This window comes from Chrysochloris asiatica, unplaced genomic scaffold (genome assembly GCF_000296735.1).
Source record: "Chrysochloris asiatica unplaced genomic scaffold, ChrAsi1.0 scaffold00056, whole genome shotgun sequence".
Taxonomy (NCBI): domain Eukaryota; kingdom Metazoa; phylum Chordata; class Mammalia; order Afrosoricida; family Chrysochloridae; genus Chrysochloris; species Chrysochloris asiatica.
This window is the reverse complement of record NW_006408574.1, coordinates 11,920,385-11,947,725: the sequence shown is the minus strand read 5'-3', so window position 1 is coordinate 11,947,725 and position 27,341 is coordinate 11,920,385. Positions and strand designations below refer to the sequence as shown.

The 27,341-nt window shown below is 41.4% G+C and overlaps 1 protein-coding gene across 1 annotated transcript in view; it reads right to left on the bottom strand.

Moving 5' to 3' along the window:
• UHRF2 (ubiquitin-like with PHD and ring finger domains 2, E3 ubiquitin protein ligase) overlaps positions 1-27,341 on the bottom strand; it is a 100,932-nt gene that overhangs the window by 49,357 nt on the left and 24,234 nt on the right. Inside the window, exon 4 of the mRNA XM_006863762.1 lies at positions 3,962-4,180. Within this exon, the coding sequence (XP_006863824.1) occupies positions 3,962-4,180 (219 nt within the window). The remainder of the gene's footprint in view (positions 1-3,961; positions 4,181-27,341) is intronic.

Here is a 27,341-nt window from a genome sequence, read left to right as displayed (position 1 = left end):
CAAAAGGCAGAAAAGTAATATTACACCAAATGATTTTATGGCACTCTGATAATTTGTAAAGTGCCAGTTAGGAAAAATTGCCTGAAAATCTCACACATGCAAAATGTCTATACAAAATAATGCCAAGCCATATCTGGATACATATATGAACACAATCCATCAAAACAGAAATTCATGGCAGGTTTTTAAAATAAAGAATAACATTCTAATAGGCGGGAAACAAAGATAATCATCTTAATAGATGCAGAAAGCATATCTAATAAAACTCAAAATCCAACAATAATTTTTAAAACCTCAAATTAGGAAGGGAAGGAAAGTATGTCTACAAAATGAAGAAACCAACAGGTGTTAGCGATATTCCAAGAGGTTTCTCTGGGAGATCAGAGGGAAAAGATATGCCTGCCCTCAGCACTTCTTCCCAACAACGTACTGAAGGGCCAGTCAGTGAATGAAGACAAGAGGACAAAATCAAACATAAAGGAAAAGATTAGAAAAAAATGCCATCCTTCACAGGTGACAATTATAACTGTGGAAATTCTAACCATTCTACAAGCCAGTAAGCTGAGTAAGGCTCCTGGACGAGCTCACAGGTTACTCGTTTCCCTATATACCAGTAACAAAGGAGAATGAAACAGCGCTTACAACAACAACAAATGAGAGCTGAGGTTAAGGAAGGAAAACAGATGCAGGAAAGATCTTTGGAGAGAGACGTGCATCACACCGAACCATACTGAACTGCCAACATTTGAATACCATCAACCTACAAAACCAGAAATTTCATGACTCAACCTAACAAAAAGGAGAGAGAAGAATGTCTGTCTAAAACTTAATGATCAATTTACTATAAAAATACTTACATTATGCAGTACTCTTTTCTACTGAAATCTGAGAGCATGTGGGATAAATGTAATCCTGAATATTTAAATTGACAATAAAAAAAGGCTAGCACTGTAACAGAACGACCTGAATAAATGAAGACACATCACATTCATGGATTAGACTCAATATAATACCATACATGTCAAACAGGTTTTTATGTGGAAATTACAGAGATGATTGGGAAAATGCAAATGAAAGTACACAGTGCCAAGAACAGAAACGACCTTCTTGAAGAACGAGGTAAGATGGTTTGTTCTGCCTGAGTTTGAAAATGTGGAAGTGATACAAGGATACAGAAAACAGTCCAATGGTACAGAACAGACCAGAAGGAAGCACAGCATAGAGATGTGTACAGGATGTGACAGAGTGAATGTGACTGTTGTTGTGAAGTGCCATCGAATCGGGCGTGACTCATAGCGACTCTGGATAAGGTTTCTGAGGAGTGGCTGGTAAGTTTGAATCATCGACCTAGTGGTTCAAACTGATCTTGTCCTACAATACCACACCAAGACTTCAACAGAGGTGATAGTGAAGCTCAATTTGATGGGAGTGGGTACTTCAAAAAACAGTCCTAGGAAAAAATGATCATCCATGTGTGTTGAGTTCATTTAGACCCTTATCGCACACTGTACACAGAAACACCCTCCAAGTGGACTAAAAACCTAAAGAAAGGCAAATTCACAAAGCTGTGAGGAAACCGTTATGCTTTCTGGGAAGGGACACAGAAGCACAAGCACTGGAGGGAAAATTGTCAGTTAAACCACATTAGAATCAAGAAACTTCCACTCACACATCAAAACTCAATAAAAGCTAGCTACCCACACACTTGGAAGAGATGTTTTCTCATCACATATAAATGACATAAACCTAATCTCCCCAATAAAAACTCCAAGAAACAACGAAATCTACCCAACAAGGGAGAAAATCAGAAAGGAATAGGGTCCTCACAGCAGTGATCTGCTCTGTCAGTAAATGAACTCAAGCTCATCAGGAGTTGGGGAAATGCAAACTGAAGCCATAGAGACATACTACTCTGTAGTACACCACCCGGTCAGCAAAAACTAGTCTCACAAAAATAAGCGTGGAAGAGAATGTAGAGCAAGCAACGCAATGGCGCATCCTGCCGTGGAAATGGAGTCTGGGACAATCACAATCACGTGAAGTCTTTGGTCCTATTGACTGAAGTTGAAGATGTACAGGTTCTACCCCCAGCAACTCTATCTGCAGAGTAACCAATGTCCATCTGCAGCAGGACACATGGACAAGAACGTCATGGCAGCCCCAAACTGGAGATAGCTGATGTGTCCACCAATAGCAGAAGGTACTCTTTCCAGTGAGGAGAAAATAATCCCCCCATCTACAGGTCATACTGCTTCCTTTTTGGCTGTGGTGCACCTAATACTTGTACAACACTTTGTAGGACAGGGTGTTTACTGCTGGGATGGCTATCACATAACCATTCTACTCACTGAACCTTTATTTGCCTACCCATAGTTTCTGCTCCATCTTAGTGCCAGTTCCTAAAGCCGGGTGCTCTAGTCCAGCAGCCCCTTGAATCATTTTGGGAAATATTTTCAAAATAAGAGCTTTGAGCTCAATGTGATGAATATTAATATTTTTTCCTTGAGCATACATGCTTTTGAAATACTTTCTACACTCAAATCCATCAGCAGGTTCTCTGTACAGCCTATTTATTTAGGTGTGTCCTCCTTTTCATCATCATAATTTGTGTCCGTGTCAGAATTCCAAGTCACTTAGAAGAAGTCTATAATGGAGCTAATGTCCTTAGTCTAGCAAGAGCATTACCTGTGTCTGTAGAAAGTTCTAAAATCGGTTTTCTAAAATATGAGCTATTTTTAGCATCTCACAATTCTTCTTTATCTCCAGAGTAGGTAAACATATTCTGTAAAGGGTCAGAAAGTAAATGGTTTAGGCTTTGCAGGCCAGATGGTCTCAGTTGCAACTACCCAACAATGCTTTTGAGTATGAAAGCAGTCATAGACAAATACATAAACCAATGGGCAGGGCAGTGTCCTAATAAAACTTTATTTACAAAAACAGGCACACTGCAGGCTATAGTTTTCTAACCTCTGCTTTTGATTATTATTAACCATATGCAGATGTTTGCTTCCCAAAATGTCATCTCCATGACATTAGTATTCTAACTAGTCAGCACTTGGCAAAAATATTAGCTTGGTTGCTACCCTTATGTAAAGAAAACTGCCAAGGACCAGTCTAGAATCCTCAATGTTCAACACAACAAATCTATTTCTAAGGATTAATAGTAAAGAAAAGAAATGCACAAAGAGGCATGCTCGTACACATGGATATTACAAAAACATTTTATGTAATAAAGGGCGGAAAATGTTTTAGCCGAGATTTTCTTTCTATAATCAGTGACTATTTAGCCAATAAACTCTGATCTGAAGGATCTGAGACAGACTACCACATCAAGGATATTTTCCATGAAAATAAGGTCGTTGTGAAACAATGAGTAGTGTTGCAGCATCTTGAGGGGGAGAGAGAAGGCCTAATCAAACACTGGGGTGACTGGTATGTCAGCTGGCTTTTTGCATTTTGAATTCACTTCATTGAGCTTGTTACAAATTCTAGAAGTTAAAGAATATGGTTCTGAGGGAGCTAGTCTTAGAATTAGAAGTCTGGCCAACAGTTAGCTGGTTAGGTGTTGTTGTTGTTGTTGTTGTTAAGTGCCATCGTGTTGATTCCCACCCACAGCGACCCTGTATAGGGTTTCTAAGGAGCAGCTAGTACATACAGTTATTTCATCAATATAGATTCCAATACTCGTCATAGCTATCAAAATGCCCTTGGATATAAATTTGTTTAATCTGCATGAATTCTGTGAGGTGAGGAAGGACACGCTCCCAAAGAACAGCAACGAAAAGCAGCAACAGAGATTTAAGCGCCATTCTCAATGAAAATGTCTCAAGATTTCCTTAGTACAGAAAGTTACATCTTTCATAGATTCCATCTTGCTACTAAGGAACATGTGCTTAATACCTAAAACTGACATCTCTTGCTTGATTCTGTAATTAAATGTCATTATCAATGAGAATCTTACCCCAGGAAAATTTTTGCACGAAGTTCTCTTTTGGTCCTTGAAATGGTCTTCAGTGTGGTGATTTCTGCATCAAACCAAAATCCTCTTTCTCCAGGACTTTCGACATTGTAATTAACCATTACCATATCACCAATATTTAGTTCATTCCACTTTAAAGTAGTTCTAGCTCGGGGGCGAAGGTCCTTAACATTCATTTCTAGAGTCCCACTTTCCGGATATCTGAGAAGAGAGAAGAGAACCACAAAACATACCTTATGATTACTGCCAAAGAACATTAGCAATTAAAGCAACATATATAAAAACTGAATTGTGCAGGGTTCAGTATCTGGATAACAGAGTGAAGAGAAGTAAAACCAACTTCCACTTTCCTAATGCAGGTGTACTTCTTCCCTGTACAGTGACACCAATGGGTTGGTTTCTCTAAGAGTGGGGCGTGGCCTGCAGTGTCCAACAGTAACTTGTTCCTATGTCGTATCTACTTTGAGAAGGCTATATGTGACTACTCTGGAACTCATGGGTGTAACACAGGTATTCAGGCAAGGATTGGTGTTGTGATCTGAACTGCTGTTGTTGTGAAGTGTCATCCAGTCGGTTCCAACTCATAGCGACCCTGCTGATAGGAGCAGCTGGTGGGTTTAAACTACCGACCTTGTGGTTCACCGTCTAGCACTATTCCGACAGCACCACACCAGCAGTACATAACAGCACTGCAAGTAAATGAGATATATTTGTGATTAAACTCTGGAGTAAAATAATTCTTGGGCCAAGTCTTAGTCATGCACTGTTGGCTAACTTTGGGGAAGGTGGTGGGGTGAATGCCGTAGAGTGACCCTACAGACAGGACCCAGTAGAGCTGTCCCACAGTGCTTCTGAGGACGTCAACTTTACAGAAGCAGATCTTTAGGTCTCTTTTACTAGGGAGCCATGAGGTGGGTCCAAACTGCCTACCTTTCTGTTAGTAGTCAAGTGCTTAAACACTACACGAGGCTCCTTTTGAGGGAGGTATGAGTAGGTCAAAACACAAGTTCTTTTTGCTCTACATTTTCTTAACACAAATTTAATCGGATTAGATGATGATTTCTTCTTGAACTAGAAAACAGTTCATCCAAGTCTGTCATTTGCTTTAGGATTAATAATGCAAACCAGGGACACCCAGCAACCTCCATTTCCCAGCTAGAGAAAAAGAAGATTCTAGTTCTTTCACATAGCAGCCCACCAATCCAAGAAGAAAAAAGCACACCAACCTAGGTGTGATCATAAAGATGTGAAATAAAATCCGTAATCTAGGGGAAATTAGATGAAGAGTCTAAATTCAGAGGCACTTAATAATTTCCACCTTTTAAGTAAAAACAGTACTCTGGTAGCGTAATGGTTATAAGTCAAGGCTGCTAAACTGTAAAACTACCTGCAATTCCGCAGGAGAAAGATGAGGCTTTCTGCTCCTGTAAAGATTTACAGCCTCAGAAAGCCTATGCAGGATCGCTTGTCGGAACTGACTCCATGGTTCACTATCACCCCCCCACCATTTCTGTTTGGAGTCCTGCTGTGGTGCTGTAGTTATCGATAAGCACTGGACTGTTAACCACAAGGCCGGTGGTTCAAATTCACCAACTCAATGGCACTTAACAACAACAACAACATTCTGAAATTAATAAGCTAACTGGTGCCATGGCAAAAGCTTCAAACACCACATCTTAGGCAATAACTACTTATCAGCCAAGAGCCTGACCAGGTTACAAAGAGAGTTTTAGAAAGCCAAGTTACTCTCTCCTGAACATGACTACTTAGAACTTTTTAAATGTGTTATTTCAACACGAATGACAATTCCAAATTAATTGAACAGCAAGTAAATCCAGTTAAGGAAAAACTTCATAAAGCAAGAGAAGAGTAATGTCTGCAACAGCACACACGTCCTGCTGCTGCATGGACATGAAATCCCCAGGAGCCATAGCCTTCGAGTTCAAAGGCTATTCAAACAGGCCATTTGGCTGACATAGACCAGGTCCCAGCTAATCTCAAGTATTTGCTCCCAAATAAAGAACTATCATCTCCTCTCCTAGCATGGCCCCCTAATGGCTTCCTTTTCTAATCTTTGGTACTTGGACTGGCTTAATCTCAGAAGTTGGTCTCTACTTGCTTACAACAGCATCATGTAAAAATGAGGTTCCAACCAATTAATTTTATTAAAATAGGTATTTTACACCAGACAATTAGAGATTTCTACTTGGTTGTTGTTAAGTGTCATCGAGTCAATTGTGACCTGTTGTTGTTGTTAAGTGCCGTCGAGTCGTTTCCAACCCATAGCGACCCTGTACAGGGTTTCCAAGGCTATAAATCTTTACAGGAGCAGAAAGCCTCATCTTTCTCCTGCAGAGTGGCTGGTAGTCTTGAACTGCTGACCTTAAGATTCGCAGCCCGATTTGTAACCACTACGCTACCAGAGCTCTTTTTATTGTGACCTAGCAACCCTGTATAAGGTTTCCAAGTAGCAGCTGGTAGGCTTGAACCACCAACTTTGCGGTTCAAATTGACTTTGCAGTCTGATGCATTAGCCCACAGAGCCACACCAGGATTCCCCTACTTGGTTAGGTAGAGAATTATCAGTGCCTCTACTCAGTAGGAAGTAGCTACAGAGAAAGAAGAGACTTTCATACAAGCTCCATAAGAATTTAAGAGTCTGAAATCTGTCAGGGGGGAGTGAAGCAGGATGGAATTCATGGAAAATTATTTGGAAAGTAAATTCATTAAAATAAGGAAACCAGAGTGAAACCTGCATGCCAGCTAGAACAAAGCTCAATGTGAAACTGCCTTAGATGCAGAGACTTCCCAAGGTCTCACAAAACCACCAGTCCACAAGCTGAAGCCCACATCCTGGAATGCTGAAATCATGCTTGTTGTCCCCTTTGTAAAACTTCCTCAGAATTGCTTCTCAGAAATTCACAAGGCCAGAACAAACCTGCATCAGATCCAGAGTATGTGCAGAGTTTCCAACCCTGACCAAGATAGAACTTCCCAGTAGGACACTGTAAATACACCCCGTTGTTGTTGTTGTTGTTAAGTGCTGTCGAGTCAGTTCCGACCCATAGCGACCCTGTACAGGGTTTCCGAGGGTGTAAATCTTTACGGGAGTAGAAAGCCTCATCTTTCTCCCGCGGAGCGGCTGATAGTTTCGAACCGCTGACCTTAAGGTTCACAGTCCGATTCGTAACCACTACGCTACCAGAGCTCAATAATGAGTGATAATTGGCATCCCAGAGGCCTTTACAATAAGATCCATCTTTTAAAAAGGCTGTGTATGCATCTGATTACCACAACTTCTCCCAGCTGGGCAAACTCCAGAAGTACTGGCCAGTTTCTTTGTTTCCCCCGTTTCTCTCATTATCTTTGTAAAGAGTATGACTGTCCTATTTCAAACTTGCTCAAGCATATTGTGTTGCCTCAAGGTCTACCATGACTCCCCTTGTCAAGTTACTTTGACTCCTACTAATAAATTCCCTGCTTGCATGGTAAGCCTGTTCTCTTGCTTCATTATTCTTACTTAGCAGAGAAAGAACCTTTAATCTACAGAAAGGTCCAGCGACACATGTGGCAAGCCATCCAGGAGATGCGGGTAGTATTGTCAGTGAAACAGTTTCTTTCTGTGGTATGGTTGGTGACCTAGGCAATTTGTAGTAGTCTCCAACTGATGCACAATTTCTGAGACATGTTTTATCTGAGAAGCTGATCCAGCCAGCCAAATCTTTGCCCTTAGATCCCCGACTGTTTTACCTTCTTAGTATTATTTTCTACCCTACAGACTGTTTATTGTTTGGATGAAAATTGAGTCACAAGAGTGAGCTCAGTTCCAGTCCTGAAGGGTGACTAAGGGCCACCAGTCTCAATCCAACCAGTAAACCTGGTCTATATTTTATGATTTTGAGATTTGTGATACACTTTTTTCCTACTCCATCCAGGACCTTCTAATGTGATCCTTTCCAGAGCAGTCAGAAGAGGTAACTGGACAATATCTACTTTTTCAGGTGGTCTCAGGGTCATCTAGGCTAGTTAGTGTTCTTTTTCTCCAATCTAGTCTTCTCAAGGCCAAGGCAACTTAGCTTCTTGCTCTTCTGTACATGGCCCACCTCCTTCTCCCAGCTTAGCTGCTAACCAAAAGACTGTGAGTTTGAGTCTACCCAGAAATGCCTTATTAGAAATGCTGGGCGATTTCCTTAAAAACCAACAACAACAAAAAACAAAAACAGCCAGCGAAAACGCTATGGCGCACAATTCTATCCTGACGCACTGGAGTCTCCATGTGCCAGACTCAACTCAATAGCAACTGTTTGATTTTTTTTCTGGTTATACGTTTACTCAGGAGTTGTGATTTTAATTCCTTTCATTTGAACAACTATGGATTCAGAAGAATCTTCCACCAGAATTGGCTGATACATGGCAGAAGAGGCAATGGGAAACGCTTCTCCTATCTGGATGATTGTTGTTGTTGTTAAGTGCCGTGGAGTCGGTTCCAACCCATAGCAACCCTGTATAGGGCTTCCTAGGAGCTTCTGGTGAGCTTGAACCGCTGACTTTGCAGTTCAAACAACTTTGCAGTCTGGTGCATTAACCCACAGTGCCATACCAGGACTACTGGTCCTAAAATGTCTGCTTTCAGGAACTCTGTGTGTAATGAAAATAAACTCTACCTGCCCTTAGAGGGCAGTTTTATCCCTAGGAAAATCCATTTTGTCTTCATGTAATTCTGACATAGGAAAAAGAGGACATTTGATATTAGATTCAATATAACCTTTGGGAATTCACTCCATGCCTCAGTTTCCCAAAGAATTCTATATGCTCTCCGTGTAACAGGCCACTTGATGTTTGATGTCTCAATGTCCCTGCCACACTCAATCTTCTCCCATGTGACAAGGTGTTGAAAGTCTGTATCAACCTGGAGGTCTTCATACTATTTTCAGCCCGTCTGGGCATAGATTTCCAGCATAGCATTTTGCTACTGTGTGTCTTTGGGAAAGTTATGAAACCTCTCTGTAAAACATACCTAACAGCATCCAGACCTTAGATGGTTGTTTGAGAATGAATCTAAGACGTGTGACGTGCTCAAAAAAGTCCCTGATGGGACAGGTAAATATTAGTTGTTAATATTTTGTCATTGTTATACAGAAAGAATCCTAAAGAAGTAAACTGACAAGTACCAAGTCAGGTCTAAGCCCTATTCTTCTCCCTCTCTTACAAGCCCTCTTTTAATGGTGAAATGAAATTTAGGAGTCCACAGCCCAGCATTTGGTGTGTATGTACTCATGCTGTTTCACACTGCTTTAGTCAGAAAAATAACCGACAGTTTTTCCAACATACAAAATGAAGACATTAAATTAGACCTCTAAAGGCTTTTTGAGTTGAAACGTTGTGAAGTCTTTCCTGCCTCAAAATTCTGAAGGTCATGTAAGACAGAAGCAATTCTATTTTAAATGAAGTCTTTCTCAAATGTAATGTTAAAAGTACATTTTGACATTACCATCATTCTGTATGTTTATTTATAATACTATAAAAAATGTATCTCATTGGCAAAAAATATTCTCCAAGAGTCTAAACCTGTCAAAATCAGAGATCCAGAATGGAAATATTTTGAACAAAGAGTTGAAAACTTGAACAAACTTGTATATTAAACTTCGTAAATTAAAATTCTATATGAAGTCATGTTTACACAGAGGTGAGAATACAAAACAAATCATCCATACATCAAAGCAAGGGAATTTAAGCTATCTTTGTACACTAAATGTGTTCAATTTTAGAACAGAATTAAGTCACTAAAGGAGCTCTGGTAGCATAGTGGTTACAAATCGGGCTACAAACCTCAAGGTCAGCAGTTCAAAACTAGCAGTTCAAAACTACCAGCTGTTCCGTGGGAGAAAGATGAGGCTTTCTGCTCCTGTAAAGATTTACAGCCTTTGTACAGGGTTGCTATGAGTCGGAACTGACTCCACAGCACATAACCACCACCACCATGGTGTTGCAAGATAATTACTGAACAGCTAATTGTAAGGCAGTTGGTTCAAATTCACCAAATGTAAGGACCAAACTGATTTTACCTGATTTTGCCTACCTAGAAACTGCTTGACTAAACTCTAGTCAAGCTCAGGAAAGCATTTTAAATAGACAAGGCCTCAGTTATTAGTTCCCTCCAGAGGCAAGGTCAATCTCCATTCTGTACATTAGCCTGAACACGTACTCTAGCTCCAAGAAAATGATATATGTATAAATAGCCAGGCAGCTCAAGGCCAGAGGCCAGATGTTTTCCTTTACCCTAGCCTAAGAACAAAGACCACCAGTCCTGACCAATTAAACTGTAACATCTCATAGTTTGCCAATTGTTAACCAATCCAAAGATTGTAAAGCTGAGAAACCTGAGCTGTTTGAAAATTCTATAAAAACCCTGCAGACAATGAATTCGGGGCTCTTTCCCTATTCCGAAATGTCGGATAAGGTTAGAGACCTGGCTCGAGCTTGATTAAACAACCCTTATGTATTTGCATCGGTACACGGCTCCTGGGTTGTCTTTGGGGACCCTGAATTCTGGGCATAACACAGTCACTCCTTGGAAACCCTATACAGGGTCACTGACTCAATGGCACTTATTTTCTAACCAATAACAACTCAGAGCAGTTTGAAACTACCAACTGGTCCACGGGAGAAGATGAGGCTTTCTGTTCCCCTTAAGGTTACAGCTTACAGCCTCGGAAACCCTATACAGGGTTGCTATGATTCGGAACTGATTCCACGGCAAACCACCACCAACAACGTAATACAGTATAGTATATACAAGGGGGTTTTAAAAAGTTTGTGGGAAAATGGAATTGAAAGTTAGGGGAATTCTTCCACAAACTCTTTGAAGCCCTCTACAAAAAGGTAAGCCATGAAAGTCAAGTACACTTTTTCTAAGTCTAGTAAGAGTTACATTAATAGACACATTAAAAACAAACAAACAAACAAAAAACCCCATGAAACTACTTTTGTCAAAGTCAAGCCCATGAGAGTGCTAAATTATTACCTAATATTACTAATTTGTTTTCCTGGGCATCTTCATGTACACATCTTAACAGCCTTTCTAAAGAGATGACTCTCTAGCTCCGCTCTAGTTCACATCTTTCTCTCAGATTCATGTAGCTGATGGCCCAGAAGCAGCTCAGATTCAAGGCAACCAGAGTGAAAGTCGCCATCCTCTAGTTTGCTGTTGGCTCAGTATTCTCTGGAGAAAATCTCTAATACCTCCACATCCAGTTACTAAGCTCTCTTTAGCCATCCCCGCTTTGCTTCAACACCTCTTTAAGATAAGTAACCCCACCCAACCCCATCCCTTTAGTTCAAAACAGCATTTCTCCAAAGCTATCAAGGTCCAACACGGCTTCCTTTCTTGGGGGATCACACCTTCCAGCCCACATCACACTTTTGCCAGAAGAGAAGTCTGAAACACAGACCTACTTGAAAGAGTTGGTGATATTAGGTAACTATCTGCTAGTAAGATTTAGGGAAACAGATTCTCATACTCTGCTAAGGGGAATGTAACAGTGGCCACTGCCTGCCCCCTTGTTGTTGTTATGTGTCATGGAGTCAGTTCTGACTCATAGCGACCCTGTATGAAGTTTCCAAGGCTGTAAATCTTTACGGGGGCAGAAAGCCTCATCTTTTTTCCGTGGTAGTTTCGAACTGCTGACCCTGAGGTTAGCAGCCTGATTCGTAACCAACTACGCTACCAGAGCTCCATGCCTGCCCCACCCCCCACCCCTTAGAGAGGGCTATTTGGCAATGCCCAGCAAGACTGCCTATATGAAAGCGCTCTTCAAAGAGTTCATGGAAAATTCCATTATCTTTCAATCCCACTTTTCCATAAACATTTTGAAACCCTACCCTTTGACCTAGGAATTTCATTTCTAGAAATTCACCCCAAAGATAGTGCCAAAAAAAGGAAAGAGCATATGTACAAGGTTATTCACAGCTGCACTATCTATATTAGACCAGAAACAATCCAATGTCCAAAATAGGAATTCACTGAAGATTACAAACAGAACACATTCATAGAATAGGATACTGTTGTTGTTGTTGTTGTTAAGTGCCATCGAGGCGGTTCCTACCCATAGTGACCCTGTATAAGGTTTCCAAGGAGCAGCTGGTGAGCTTGAACCGCCGACCTTGCAGTTCAGGGCATTAACCTGCAGCACCAGACCAGGACTCAAATAGGATACTATGCGCCTAGAAAAAGGAAGGAGGAACATCTGCTAAGGAGTCATCACCAGGATCTACTTTCTCCAAATGCACGGTGTGGCACCGTAGGGATAAGCACTGGACTGCTAACTAAAAGGTCTGCGATTCAAACCCACCAGACATCCCTCAGAAACTCCATAGAGGGCCACTGTAAGTCCTTGATGGCACAAGACAGACAGAGAAGGGACAACCTTGGCACCAACAAAAATATAACAGCCAAATTAGAAAACAAGTGTTAAAATGTGTGAGTTCATAATGATGCTACCTACCAAGCAAAACTCTCAATGTTGAATTTACAAAGGAGGCTAGGAAACTTACTCATTCTAAAAACTGAAAAAAGGCCAAAGATCAAGATCCATCCTACATTCCATACACAAGCTAGCTAGTTGTTAAGGGCAAATTTTTCTCCAGAAGGAAAAAGAACTACAAGCAAGTATTAATGTGTCTTGGATGGCATTCAAAGTGGAAATACACAAAACCACATGTCAAATGTTGTTACTAAGTGCTGGCCACTCACTTCTGACTCATAGTGGCCTGCATAGGGTTTCCAAGGAGTGGCTGGTGGGCTTGAACCACCAACCCTGCAGTTAGTAGTCAGGTGCTTATCCCACAGCATCTTGCCAGGGCTCCATCTCTCAAATAGCCTTTTCAAAAATAACTGAACAACTTTAAGACAAGTGGAGAAAATTAATGGTGTAGTTTTATAGAGAAGAAGTTGAGGCCTTATCAAGATAGAATAGATAGTTTAAACTTAGTTAAGATAAATTCCAAGGCAGCCAAAGAAAAATAACAAACCTTCTCACTAAAATAAAAGAGACCATACAGACGCAGTAGACATAAAATTAAAATGACAAAGGAAAAGAAAATCCACAGGGATAAAGAACTCAGCACAGTAAAGTATATCGAACAAAGAAATCATTACTACCCACCCCCCAAAAGACAACAGTAAATTCATACCTATTGATAATTATACTGACTACAAACATGAAATGCACCAGTCAAAAGACAGAGCAGCAGAAGGGATAAGAAAACATGACCCAGCAATATGGTGCCTGTAAGAGACACACTGTGGATAAAAGAATGAAACCCTGACTGACCCTGCACCATCCTTCTGATCTGTGTTCCACCGGAGCCCACTGTTGCAGCAGGTTTCAGTCCATCTCCCTAAGGGTCTTCCTCTTTTTCGCTAACAGCACACTCTACCAAGCATGATGTCCTTCTGCAGGGGCTGGTCCTTCAAGATAGCATGTCCAAAATATGTGAAACAAAGGCTTAACATCCTGGTAGTACTTCTTCCATGACAGATTTGTGAGTTCTTCTAGCAGTCCACAGTATTTTCACAATTCTTCACTTGCATCATACTTCAGAAACATCAGTTATTCCGCAGTCTTCCTTTTAAATGCATCTGAGGCAACTGAAAATACCATCGTTTGGGTCACATGTACCTAAACTGCAGTCATCAAAGTGACCTGACAGCTTTTCTCCTGAGTATTTTAAAGAGGTCTTTTACAGATCTGGTCAATACAGTAATGGGTCATTTGATTTTTTGACAACTGGTTCCTTGGGCGTTGACTGTGGATCCAAGTAAAATGAAATCCTCGACCACTACAATCATCTCCAGTTATCATAATGTTGCTTATTGGTCAGGTTGTGAAGATTTTGTTAGCTTTATGCTGAGGTGTAATCCATACACTCAATAAGTGGTTCAAGTCCTCTTCACTTTTAACAAGCAAGGTTATTTCATCTGCCTATCACAGGTTAATAAGGAGCTCTGGTAGCGTAGTGGTTACGAATCGGGCTGCGAACCTTAAGGTCAGCGGTTCGAAACTACCAGCTGCACCGCGGGAGAAAGATGAGGCTTTCTACTCCCGTAAAGATTCACACCCTCGGAAACCCTATACAGGGTCGCTATGGGTCGGAACCGACTCGATGGCACATAACAACAACAACAACATCACAGGTTAATAAGGAGCTCTGGTATAGTGTACTGGTTACGAATCGGGCTGTGAACCGCAAGGTCAGAAGTTCGAAACTACCAGCTCTTCCGCGGGAGAAAGATGAGGCTTTCTGCTCCCGTAAAGATTTACAAGCCTTGGAAACCCTGTACAGGACAGGGTCGATATGAGTCGGAATTGACTCCACGGCACTTAACAATAACAACATCACAGGTTAATAAGCCTTCCTCCATTCCTAATGCTGCATTCCTCATTTATTCCAACTTCTTAAATTATTTGCTCAGGAAACAGACAAAGTATGGTGAGAGGACACAGCTACGACACGTTTTCCTGATTACAAACCACTCAATATCCCCTTGGATCTGGTCTAAGTACAGATTCTGCATGAGCACAAGCAAGAATTCAAAACTTCCCATCCTTAGCAATGTTAGCCATAGTTTGTTATTCACACAGTCTAAATTCCTTTGATAGTCAATAAAACACAAGCAAATGTCTTTTGGTGTTCTCTGATGTCAGCCAGGATCCATTTGACCATCCCTCATTCCATGTCCTCATCTGAATCAGGCTTGAATTTGTCAGTTCCCTGTGGAGGCACTCCTGCAACCATTTTAAATTATAATCAACAAAATTTTATTAATCTACAATAACCTCGTGCCACATAAAATACTAATTCAAGATTATCAAAGACCTAAATGTTAATCTAAAACTATAGAATATGGAAGAAAAAATAGGGGAAAACTTAAAGGCACTAATTTATAGCACAAATAGTCTATCAAATGTAATTAAAAATTCACAAACTGAAGATAAACTAGACAACTAAGACCTCCTAAAAATGAAAACATTTCTGCACATAAAGAAAAGGATCACCTTTCAGACAAATTATAAAGGGAACAATTATACCCAAGCGGAACATGTTCCTCAGACAAACCAACTGTAGGAACCCAACCGGACAGGATTTGCTCAGTAGCCAAGTTCAGAAGGCAGGAAAGATGGATGGTTGGGAATGGGGACTCAGGGAAGAAGTGTGGCGAGAGCTGCTACATTGAGGAGACTGCAACTAATGTCACAGAACAAAATGTGTATCATTTTGGTGAATGGGAAACTAATTTGCTCTGCAAACTTTACCCAAACCACAATGACAGGTTAAAATGTAATGGACTGATGGATAGAAGGATTCTGAATGTTGTTGCATTAGGAGCCATCTAGTCCGTTCTGATTCACAGCGACCATATGTGCAAAAGAGAACAAAACACTGCCAATATCCTGCACCATCCTCACAGTTGTTGCTATTTTTAGCCCACTGTTAACTGCCACTGTGTCAATCTATCTTGTTGGGAATCTTCCTCCTTTTGGATGATCCTCCACTTTACCAAGTTTGATGTCCTTCTCCAGGGACTGATCCTTAAGGGGATGAATATGAAATAAATCAACATGTTGTTGTTAAGTGCTGTTGAGTTGGTTCTGGCTCTTAGTGGGAACAGAAAGCATCATCTTTCTCCCACTATGCAAATGTAAGTTTAGCTATTTATACCACAATTAGTTGTGCTCTCTGATTTTGCTTGCATTTTAAAATACAACATTGACCCAAGATAGTACTAGACGAGGAAAGGTTAGTTCCATAGCTTGACCTCGTAGGTGAGAAAATATTCCATGTGACCACCCTAACTTCTTACTTATACTCAAGGTATTTAAAAACTTTCTTAAGGTACATTCTAAAAATATGCAATCAAGTCTATTTTTAGCTTCATTTTCATATTATTAAAAGGATATCACTTGCAAAACTCTATTTGTTGTTGTTAAGTGCCATCAAGTCAGTTCCAACTCACAGCAATCCTGTTTAGGGTTTCCGAAGAACAGGGCTGTTGGGTTTGAACCACCAGCCTTGTGGTTCAAACTAACCTTGTGGTCCAGTGTATTATTCTTCAGTGCCACACCAGGACTCCAGAACTATACTGTTGTTTGCCGCTGGGTCAGTTCCAACTCATAGTGACGCTGTATAGAGTTTCCGAGGAGCAGCTGGTGAGCTAGAACTGCCGACCTTGTGGTTCATATTGACCTTGCAATTCAAATTAACCCACAGTGCCACACCAGGACTCCATTATCTATATATAATTTAAAATGCAAGTTAATTCAAGTACTTCACATTTTAGTTAATGTGAAGTTGCCATGCAATACTCTATGTTACCATTAATTTTTCAGAGCACATAAAGAGATAGAAACTAGATTGATTTATACTAACCATGTTGTTGTTGCTACGTGCTGTCGAGTCACTTCTGACTCAGAGACCCTATATAGGATTTCCAAGGAGCAGATGATGCTTTTGAACTGCCGATTACCTTATAGTTCACAGTCCAGGGCTGACCCTATAGTGTGCCACACCAGGAGTCCATACTAATAAATCCTAACTGCTTATGAGTTAGAAACAAATTCCCTGCTGCTGCCATCTTCACTACCAGTGTCAGTTCCCACTATGCCATGGACGTGGATGTGCTCTGGGTGGTAATCCTAGGCGTCTCACCTGCCCACTCCTGCCTTAGGAGAGCCCCAGCCCTATGCTTGTGCCTCAGTGATGGCTCTCCAACTGCCTTGTGATATATACTCTTTCTGTAAGCCTATTTCCTTCACTGGACTGAAAGTTTCTATTGGGCACAAACCTTGCACACACAGCAGCTTACAGAGTACTTTCTTTGAACACAGTTATTGTTATGTGCCTTGGAGTCGGTTCTGACTCATATCGACCCTGTACAGGGTTTCTGAGGCTGTAAATCTTTATGGGAGCAGAAAGCCTCATCTTTCTCCTGCAGAAAAGCTGGTAGTTTCAAACTGCTGACCATGAGATTAGCAGCCCGATTCATAACCACTACGCTACCAGAGCTCCTTTTGAACACATTCAATATACCTTTTTATATTCGGAACTTGGAGTCCTGGTGTGGCGCTGCTGGTTAATGCGCTGGACTGCAAGGTTGTGGTTCAAGCTCACCAGCTGTTCCTTGGAAGCCCGATACAGGGTTCCTATGCTGACTTGAAGGCACTTAACAACAGTTCTCTTTGTTGTTGTTGTGAAGTGCCGTCAAGTCAATTCTGACCCATAGCGACCCTGTATAGGGTTTCCAAGGATGAGCAGGTGAGCTTGAACCGCCAACCATACAGTTCAAACAGCCTTGCAGACTGGTGCATTAACCCACAGCACCACACCAGGACTCCTAGGATGACTCAAAAGACACAGCCTACAGAGGCACTTTTGGCTGTGGTTTACCAGAGTGAAAGATACAAGGTGAAATTAGCAAAGGAAGCAGTCACAGGTTGAGAAGAGGACAAGAGGAAACCCAGAATAAGGTTCCCACAGTCCTTTCCTATAGAGTCACACAAGATACTCTTAGTCCCTGTAGCCACGAGTCGTGACACCACGTGATAAACTGTCCACAATGGAAGTACATTAACAAGTACCCAAGGTTTTTATTGGGGTTGGTCACATATAGGCAGTCTGCTTAGAAAGTACAAAAATTCCAGACTCCCAGAAGAAAAGCAGGTGTTCAGCTTTTAAACAATAAACCACACCGTGTGCACAGTGAAATTACTTTTCTCACTAGTCTTGTGTTGAATCTTGTTTCTGGGATGCCATGCATTCCTTTTCCTCGGTTTAAACCCTGGTTTTGATGGAATACATTATCTAATGGCTTCCCTGAGAAAGGTTCCTGGGAGGTTAAGGTTGAGATTTTTATCTAAAAAATATCTTGGTTCCCTTCTCCCAATACAGGCTTGCTTACCTTGTTTGATAAGTGCATTGGATTTATTATGTGTCTCAGATCTGCAATTTTTTTAACAAAAATACAAATGAAGGTTTATGGCAACCCTGTATTTAGTAAGTTTCTTGGAGTCATTTTTCCAACAGTATAAGCTCACTTTGTGTCTACATCTCATTTTGGTAATTCTCACAAAAATTCAAACTGTCACTGTTATTACATCTGTTATAGTGACCTGTGATCCTTGATGTTACTACTGTAATTGTTTAGGGGCACCACAACTAGTTCCAATATAAGATGGTGGACTTAATACATGATGTGTGTGTTCTGACTGCTCCAATGATGGGCATTGAGTCCCTCTCCTCAGGTTACCCTCTTCCCTAAGATAGGACAATACTGAAATCAGGTAACTTGACGGCACTTAACACTACACACAACACTGTTTTGTAAGTGTTCAAGTGAAAGGAAGAACTCCAAGTCTCTCAGATTAAATCAAAAGCTAGAAATGATTAAACTTAGTGAGGAAAGCATAGAAAATAGCCAAAAGCAGGGCCTCTTATGCCTAACAGCCTAACTGTGAAGGAAAAGGAAAGCTCTAGAGGAAACTGAAAGTATTACTCCAGTGAACACGATTGATAAGTTAAACAGTCCTACTGATGTTTCAGTGATCAAACCATCCACAACATTCCGTAAAATCAAAGCCTGAGCCAGAGCAAGGCCCTAATTCTCCTCAATTCTGTGAAGGCTGAAAGAGGTGAGGAAGTTGCAGATGTTTGAAGCTAGGGTGCATGAGGCTTCGGACAGTGCGAGATGAAGCAGCAAGTGCTGATGTCCAAGCAGCAGGAAGAAGATCTTGATGCTGAGGTAGCTGCTGAAGGGAGCTACATAAAACAACAGATTCCCCAGGCAGACAGAATACTTATATTGGAAGATAATGCCCTAAAGAGCCTTAATATATCTAGAGAGACTAAGTCAATGTCGGGCTTCAAAGCTTCAAAGGACATTCTGGCTCTCATTACAGGCTATACAGCTCTTGACTTTCAATTGACTATTCAAATGAAGCTGGAACTCATTTACCATTCTATGCTAAATCTACTCTGCCTGTGATCTGTAAATGGAGCAACAAAGCCTGAGTGATAGCACATCTGTTTACAACACTGTTTACTGAATTGTTTAAACCCACACTGTTGAGACTTACTGCTCAGAAAACAAAGGTTTCTTTCAAAATACTACCGCTCTGTGACAATGCACCCGCTCACCCTTGCTCTGATGGAGATGTACCAGAGTAATGAGGCTTTCAGGCCTGTGAACACAACATCCATTCTGTAGCCCATGGATCAAGGAGTAACTTAGACCTTCAAGTCTTATTATTTAAAAAATAAATTTTGTTAAGTCCTGGTGTGGCACTGCGGGTTAATGCATTGGACTGCAAGGTCAGTTTGAACCACAAGGTCGATGGTTTAAGCTCACCTGTTGCTCCCTGGAAACCCTATACAGAGTTGCTATCAAGTCGGAACCGACTTGCCGGCACTTAACAACAACAACGATAATGATCCCCCGATGGATCTAGGCAAAGTAAATGAAAAACCTGGAAAAGATTTACCATTCAAGGTATCATAACGAACATTTGTGACTCATGGGAGGAGGTCCAAGTATCAGCATTAACAGGAGTTTAGAAGTTGTTCCTAATAACCCTCATGCATGATTTTGAGGGGTTCAACTCAGCAGAGGAAGTGACTACAGATGTGGTGGAAATAACATAAGAACTAGAATTAGAAGTGGCACCTGAAGATGTGACTGAATTGCTTTCTCCTGATAAAATGTCAAAGGGGGAGGAGTTGCTTCTTAAGGCTGGCCAAGGCAAGTGGTTCCTAGAGATGGAGTCTACTCCTGGTGAAGACGCTGGAACAAGGGTGAAGTGGCAACAAAGGAATGTGAGAAAGCAGCGGCAGTGCTTGAAACCACTGCCTCCCAGTTTTCAAAGAAGTTCTACTGAAGGTAAAATGTTATCGAACAGCATCGCGTTCTACAGAGAAAGTGTTGGTGGAAGAAGCATCAATTGATACAGCAACCTTCACTATTGTCTTATTGGAACAAATTGCCAGTCACTCCCAACCCACTAGCAACCACCACCCTGATCCGTCAGCAGCCATGAACAAGGAGGCAAAACCCTCCCACAAGATTACAATTTGCTCTAAGCTCACATGGTAATAGTTTATTAGTGATATTTTTTTAAGGTACACACATTTTATTTTTTAGATACATTCTCTTGTTTCCTAGTTTTTAGTACACCAGTGAGGAAAATCCAGTGCCATCTTGATTCATGATCCTTCATATGAGCCTTTTGTCTAGAAGCCTTAAGAATCTTTTCATCCAAGGTGTTCTGAAACGTCAGTGATCTGCCTTGGAAAGGGCCCTTGTTTCATCCCTAGGGTTGGGGGACTCAGGCGCTTTAATTCTGGAAAGATGGATTATTGAACTAAACCTTTCATTTTCTTATTTTCTCTTACTACCCATTTTTCTCAACCAGAAACTGGTACTATGTTAAAAAACTTTGGTGTACTTGAAATGAGACATAGCAGGCCTACAAACATTTGGAAGCATACCTAAGTCACTCAATAGGAAAGTCTGCTTTAAATAACTAAAGCTCTTAATTGAATAAACTATGATCAATATATTTAGAAAAAAGATTGCTGACTGATTCTATGTCTCTTCTTTTTCCTTGAGTATCTGGTTCAAAGGAATACTGGTAGCAAAGTGGTTACGAATTGGGCTGCTAGCCTCAAGGTTGGCAGTTCAAAACTACCAGCTGTTCCACGGGAGAAAGATGAGGCTTGCTGCTCCCGTTAAGATTTGCAGCCTCGGAAACCCTGTGCAGGATCACTATGAGTCGGAACCGACTCCATGGTATTTAACAACAACAACTGGGTTAAACACTGAGCTGCTAACTGCAAGGTCAGCAGTTCAAATCCAACAGTCACTCTGCAAAAATAAGAGGCTTTCTGTTCCCATAGGGATTTACAGCCACAGAACTATATACATGGTAGCTATGAGCCGGAACCAATTCAACAGCACACAACAACAAAACCACCCTTGATCACAGAAGTGCTAAAGAGAAATAAAACTGGTATTTGTTAGCAGAAAATAATCAATGAGTAAATCCCAGATAATCTATTTCAGGGAAATAGATTAAGCACTGTAATAAGGTTTACTATAAAAATACTGAAACTAGATTTTTTTTTAGGTGGCTAACTAGTAACTCGCTATGGGCTGGAATCGACTCGACGGCACCTAACAACAACTAATAATTCTGATAGACTCAAATTGTATTAAGCAAGGCAGTACTAAAACATGACTTTAGTACCTGGTGTGGTGCTGTGGGTTAATGCAACTAGGCTGCAAAGTCGGTTTGCACCTCAAACTTGGTGGGGTTCAAGCTCACCAGCCACTCTCTGGAAATCCTATACAGGGTCGCCATGGGTTGGAACCAATTCAACAGCACTTAACAACAAGAGGATGGTTAAATAAGGACAAGATTCACCTGGAGACATGTTCTAGGTTTAGCAAATCTTTAATATCATATCACATGCAAAGATGAAAGCATCTCCGATTCTGATAACATTAACGCTCACGTATAAATAAAGAATAACTTACTTGAAACTGCTCCTCATGGGATTTCACATATTACATAGAATAGATTCCACTTTTAGAACACATAACTGTAATATTTAGGAGTACTTACCAAAAGAACCTGGCTTTATTAATAAATAAATGCAAAGCAGAAAGTTTGACTGTAATTACCACAAGTACTTTCCAAGGTTATTAGGAAATAGAACATATATTTAGCAGGGAAGGAAGTAAACTGAGTTATAAAAAGAGAAAACTACGTTGCAGAACTAGAATTCAAATCCCATTGATTCCAATGCCCGAGGGACCCACTGCTCTGAACACTTAAATTGCACTTAAATTGCACAGGCCTCCAGGGTAGGAACTGGTTAGGAAAACAGATCCCTGGGTCCTAGCATCAAGAAACCCTGGTGGCACTCTGGGTTAGGACTGGGCTGCTAAGTGCAAGGTCGGTGGTTCAAACCTACCAGCCACTCCACAGGAGAAAAATGAGACTGTCAGCTCCCATGAAGATTGATAGTTCCGGAAGCCCTATATAGGGTCACAGTAAATCGGAATTGACTCAATGGCAATGGGCCGGGTCCTACCTCAGGCCCATTCAATCTGGTGGTGATAAGGAGAAGGTCCCTCAAGAATCTGCAGTTTAAAGGACTACCTGACTGACCTGTGTGAATCTGCAGTTTCTAACATCTTTCTGAGAAACACTAATGAAAAGGGATGATGTGTACAGTTGAAAAGGTTAAAACAAGACAAAACAAAATCAACTGATTTCTGTAAACTCTTTTGCTAAGCACTAAGTGCCTCCAGAGCAGCATGGAAGAGCAAGCAATGACTGAAGGTCAGCGACCTGTCGTGCTTCTCCTTCCAATTATCCAACTCAGGACACTTCAAGTCACATAGGATAGGAGAAGCAATCCAGCCTTTGCAACAGACACGAGTAACAAGAAGCAACAGGGCAGGCTACTACTTATTATCCCAAAGTTCTTAGACCCCTTAACCCCACCCCCAATATCAAGACCAATAACACGAGACTTCATTAACAGGAAAGTCTTTTCCTCCTTCCTTCCTGTCAAAACCCAGAAATCATTACATTTAACACGGCTCAGAAGAGTTCAGGGACTCCTTTAGAAATACATCACTCCATCGATTTACTCAAGAAAATCAGGCTTGTTACTTTGTAGAAAAACTACTTTTTATCTAAAATCAGCACTTGATTTCATTCAGAATTGGCTTACTGCCTTCTATTTACAGAAGTCATCATAATTAAGGCTACTGAAAAGCACTCACCACAGGCGGAGCAGCGACAACATTGTCGTAAGATATTTGTCAGAGCCTCAACATAAGATACCCCGTAAATCCAAAAGTGATGACATTTCCATTTGTCCTCAATCCCATGATAAGGCCCTGCCACTGTGTCAAAAACAACAACAAACGTTTTGACTTGAAATACTAACAAGTTATGGACCCTCCCCACAAAACAATGCACATAAGAGTTTATGTTGTTGCTGTTAAATGTCGTCAAGCTGGTTCCAACTCATAGTGACCCTGTAAAGGGTTTCTGAGGAGTGACTGGTGAGCTTGAATCACCGACCTTATGGTTCAAGCCGACCCTGTGGTCCAGCGCATCAGCCCACAGCACCATACCAGGACTCCTTACAGTTGAAGCAGACTCAACAACAAAATCTATCCCTAAGACTTGATGTGGCACTGTAAGATAAGCACTGGACTTCTAACTGCAAGGTCGGCATTTCAAATCCTATACAGGTTCGCTATGAGTTGGAACCAACTGGATGGCACACACCACCACCACCACCACTCCTTCTCCCAAAGACTTCTGCACTCTTCGATTTACATCATGTCAAAATGGCAGTTTGAGCATCCTCAAGGGACTCCTGTCACGTTCATTTCCAATATGCCATGAGTTGAGGAACGAAAATTCTGACAGGGCAAGATCAGGGCTGTAGGGTGGATGGGGTAAAGGTTTCCCAATGAAATCCTTATAAGACAGTCCTGCTGTCCTCTGAATATAAGCAGGTGCATGGTCATCAATTGCATTAGGCAAATCTACTGCACAAGACCTTTTGAAAGTGTTGAAGAGCAAAGATTTCAGCTTGAAGACTAAGGTGCGCCTTCCCCAAGCCATGTTATTTTCAATAATCTCGTATGCACGCAAAAGCTGGACAGTGAATAAGGAAGACCGTAAAAGAATTGATGCTTCTGAGTTATGGTGTTGGAGAAGAATACTGAAAGTGCCATGGGCTGCCAAAAGAACCAATAGATCCATTTCGGAAGAAGTGCAGCCAGAGTGCTCCTTGGAGGCCAGGATGGCCAAACTTCATCTCTCATACTTCAGACATACTATCAGGAGGGACCAGTCGCTGTAGAAAGATACCATGTTTGGTAAGGTGGAGGGTCAGAGAAAAAGAGGAAGACCCCCAACGAGATGGACTGGCCAAGGGGTAGCATAGATGGACTCAAGTGTGGCAACAGTAGTGAGGTTGGCCCAGGATCGGGCAGTTTTGTTCTGCTGTGCATAAGGTCGCTATGGGTCGGTACTGACTGGATGGCACCTAACAACAACAAATGGTTGTGAAGGAAAGTAATTCCTGGGTACAACTTTCCTGGCCTTTGTCTCACCAAGGCAGTTTTCCATTTTCCGAAAACTTCTTCCTAAGCACCCTCCTTCCAGTGATACCCCCGTGTCTTTTGAAAAAAATCTATCAAGGTTATCACCCTCCCCACCAAAGTCACTATAACCTTCTGAACTGAACTATGCCTGAAATTAACTGACCCAGCAGATCCCTTCAGAAGCCTTTTGTGTAGACCTTACTCTCTGCATTGTTGTTGTTAAGCACCGTGGAGTCGGTTCCAACCCATAGCGACCCTTTCTGAGGAGCAGCTGGTGAGCTTGATCCTGTGATTCCAAACTTACTTTGCAGTCCAGTGCATTAATCCACAATGCCGCACCAGGACTCTGCATAGTATTGGCAAATCCATCACTGATCCCTGGTTACAATCTGTTCCATAAAACAGTCGTCATTAGCTTCAGTCTTGCTTTAAAAATTGATGGCAAGGTCAGCTGTAAAATTAGCTCTGAGGTAACTGATATTACTGCAAGATTTCGGTCACCCACTGAGCCAAAAGCTTGCTGAGGCCAAGATTTTTCCTTAAAATTGAAAATGCCCAACATGTAAGATCACTATTCTCAGCACTTCGGTCTTCCTTCCACCAGTTTCTGGACTTCAGTCACAATTTCTGCATTCATTAAGGCTGACCGTCTTCTCCGTTCTCTTGGCTCATCTTTGAGGTTCAACTGCTGTTTCATGTGGGCAGCATTCTCATAAACTTGTTGCAAAGTTTCAATGATTTGGGAAGATGGCCACTTAAATTTTGTTAAAAACTGGCTATTAACACTGACCTGTAAATCATTTTTAGCCATGCCACAAAAGTATCCTTTTTGAAAAATTATCTTAATGCAACTAAGACAACTATATAGAGAACTTCTTTGCAATCATCCATTGATCAAAGACACTGTTTAAACCTGTTTTATTTGGACTAAACTCATGCTTGTATAAACTGGAACCCTAGAAGCAATACTTTTTAGACTTGCTTTCATTTCTTTTTATAAATGCACTTCTCTCAAAAGAAGATGCAGCATGTACTTTTCTGAGTCTGGGTCTACAGCTCTCCAACATTGGGCAAATTACTTAACTTCTCTAAACCTCACAGTTATCCCCACTTAATATATTCAAAAGTACCTACATTTCATTGGCCTTCTATAAAAATTACATGACATGATCCAAATACTTGTAGAACGCCTGACACATAATGTTATTTTAACAAGAAAAGTATTGGATTAAAGTTACTACACTCTGAAAAGCAACCTGGCACAATTCAGGTGTTTAAAGTACAGTACTAAAGGCACAGTGTTTAAAGCACTCAGCTGCAACCTGCAGGTCGGTGCTTAGAACCCAGCAGCTACCCCAGGAGAGAAAAATGAGGCAGTGTGCTTTCATAAGATTTCAAGCACAAGGCTGAAGCTCTGGGAGTGAGAAGACAACGAGGAGAGGCAGTAATGCAGGAACTACAATCTAAGAATGAAAGCCCAGGCCACACAATTCACAACTTTAGGTCACTGTTTCTTTAAAGAACCGTACAGATGACTAAAAACGTACTGACTATATTGCAATGACTAGAAACTGAGCTGCTCCACCCACTGATAACATTTCAAAGAAAAGACATTTTTACTATTAGGGAAGAATTTGGGATGCGCTGTTGTTGAAAGTACTGTGCAATTCCAACTCATAGTGACCCTATGAGGGTTTCCGAGGAGCAACTGGTGGATTTGAACCGCTGACCATGAAGTTTAGAAGTCCAGTGCTTATCCTACAACAGATGATAAAATACCAGGTCAGCCCTATTCCAAATCTAGGAAGCTTGTGAAGAGGGCTGACTAGCTTATTTAGGAAGTTAATTCATCAAGAAAACCAGGCTAGATTGAAGGACGAACACCCAACTATCACAGCTGCATCCCCCTCCTGGCTCAGGAATTTGCCAACACATCATAATAGATAAAGTCCCCAGAAACACCTTAGGGCCGGCCATCGCTTCCCAAGCACAGTAGGTCTGAGTAAAGAACGGAGCCCATGGGCTCCTCATGATTTACACTCATCAGATCCCTTGAGCCCTCTGGTGGTTGAAATGTTAGTGGACTCAGCTGTTAACCAAAAGATTGGAAGTTCAAAGCTACCCAGAACTGCCTTGAAAGAAAGTTCTGATATTTACCTCTGAACAATCTGTCATAGACAACCCTATGGAACACTGTTCTACTCTGACACATCAGAATCGGAAGTGCCTGAAGGACTACTGGTTTATAGATCATTTAGCTTGAGTGAAATAGAATTCCTTCTAAAAAGACTAGAGAACACTAATAGGTTTGTCTGTATGGAAACAAAGCAGAAACCCAGCAGCAAACCCTGACTGCCTAGGTATGTGCTAAAATAAGGATGAACACTCGGCAGCGGTTCCTCACCTGTGACCTCTAAGAGTCACCTAGCATTCCCTTCATCCACATTGCTCTCTAAGAACAGGTGCCTGATAGATAGCAGGTAAGGCTGAGTCACAGGGGTTCCCAAACTTGAGTGTGCATCAGAATCACCCACAGAGTTTATTTACAACACAGACAGCTGGGCCTCCGCAGACAAGGGTTCATCAGGGCTGGAGTCAGATCCAGGAACGTGCATTTCTAACAAGAGAAGCTGAGGCTCCACGTCAAGCACTACACTTTGAGAATGGCTCTCAACCTCGGCTGCACCTGAGAGTGACACGGGGAACTTCTGAAAACAAGTGTCTCATGGGGTAGATGACACCAGAATTTCTGGGAGTAGGGTCCCCACAATAATATTTTTCAAAGCTTCCCAAAAGACTGTGCTGTAAGGGTTGAAAATCTGTACTCTACGGGAATCTGAACCAGTCCACTGAGATGAGTTGTTTCTTCCTACAGAAGAAGGACAGGATTTCAGTGATTGTTTGCTGATGAAACAGTCAGGTGAAGGGTATGAATAGAACTGGGTGGGGGTGCATTCAGTGCTAACATAGCTAACCTAAGGTCTAACTCAACAGAAGAAAGTATGTGTGTGTTTTTAAATCCCAGTCGATCAAAGTCAAAAGCAAGTTTATGTCATACATGCTAGATAAATAAATAATGGTTGACCTTTATTTATTTTTGATGACAACGTAAGTGTAGGCAGAGGTATCTAGTGCATACTAAATTCTTGGGCTCTGGGTCAAACCAGTTAATGG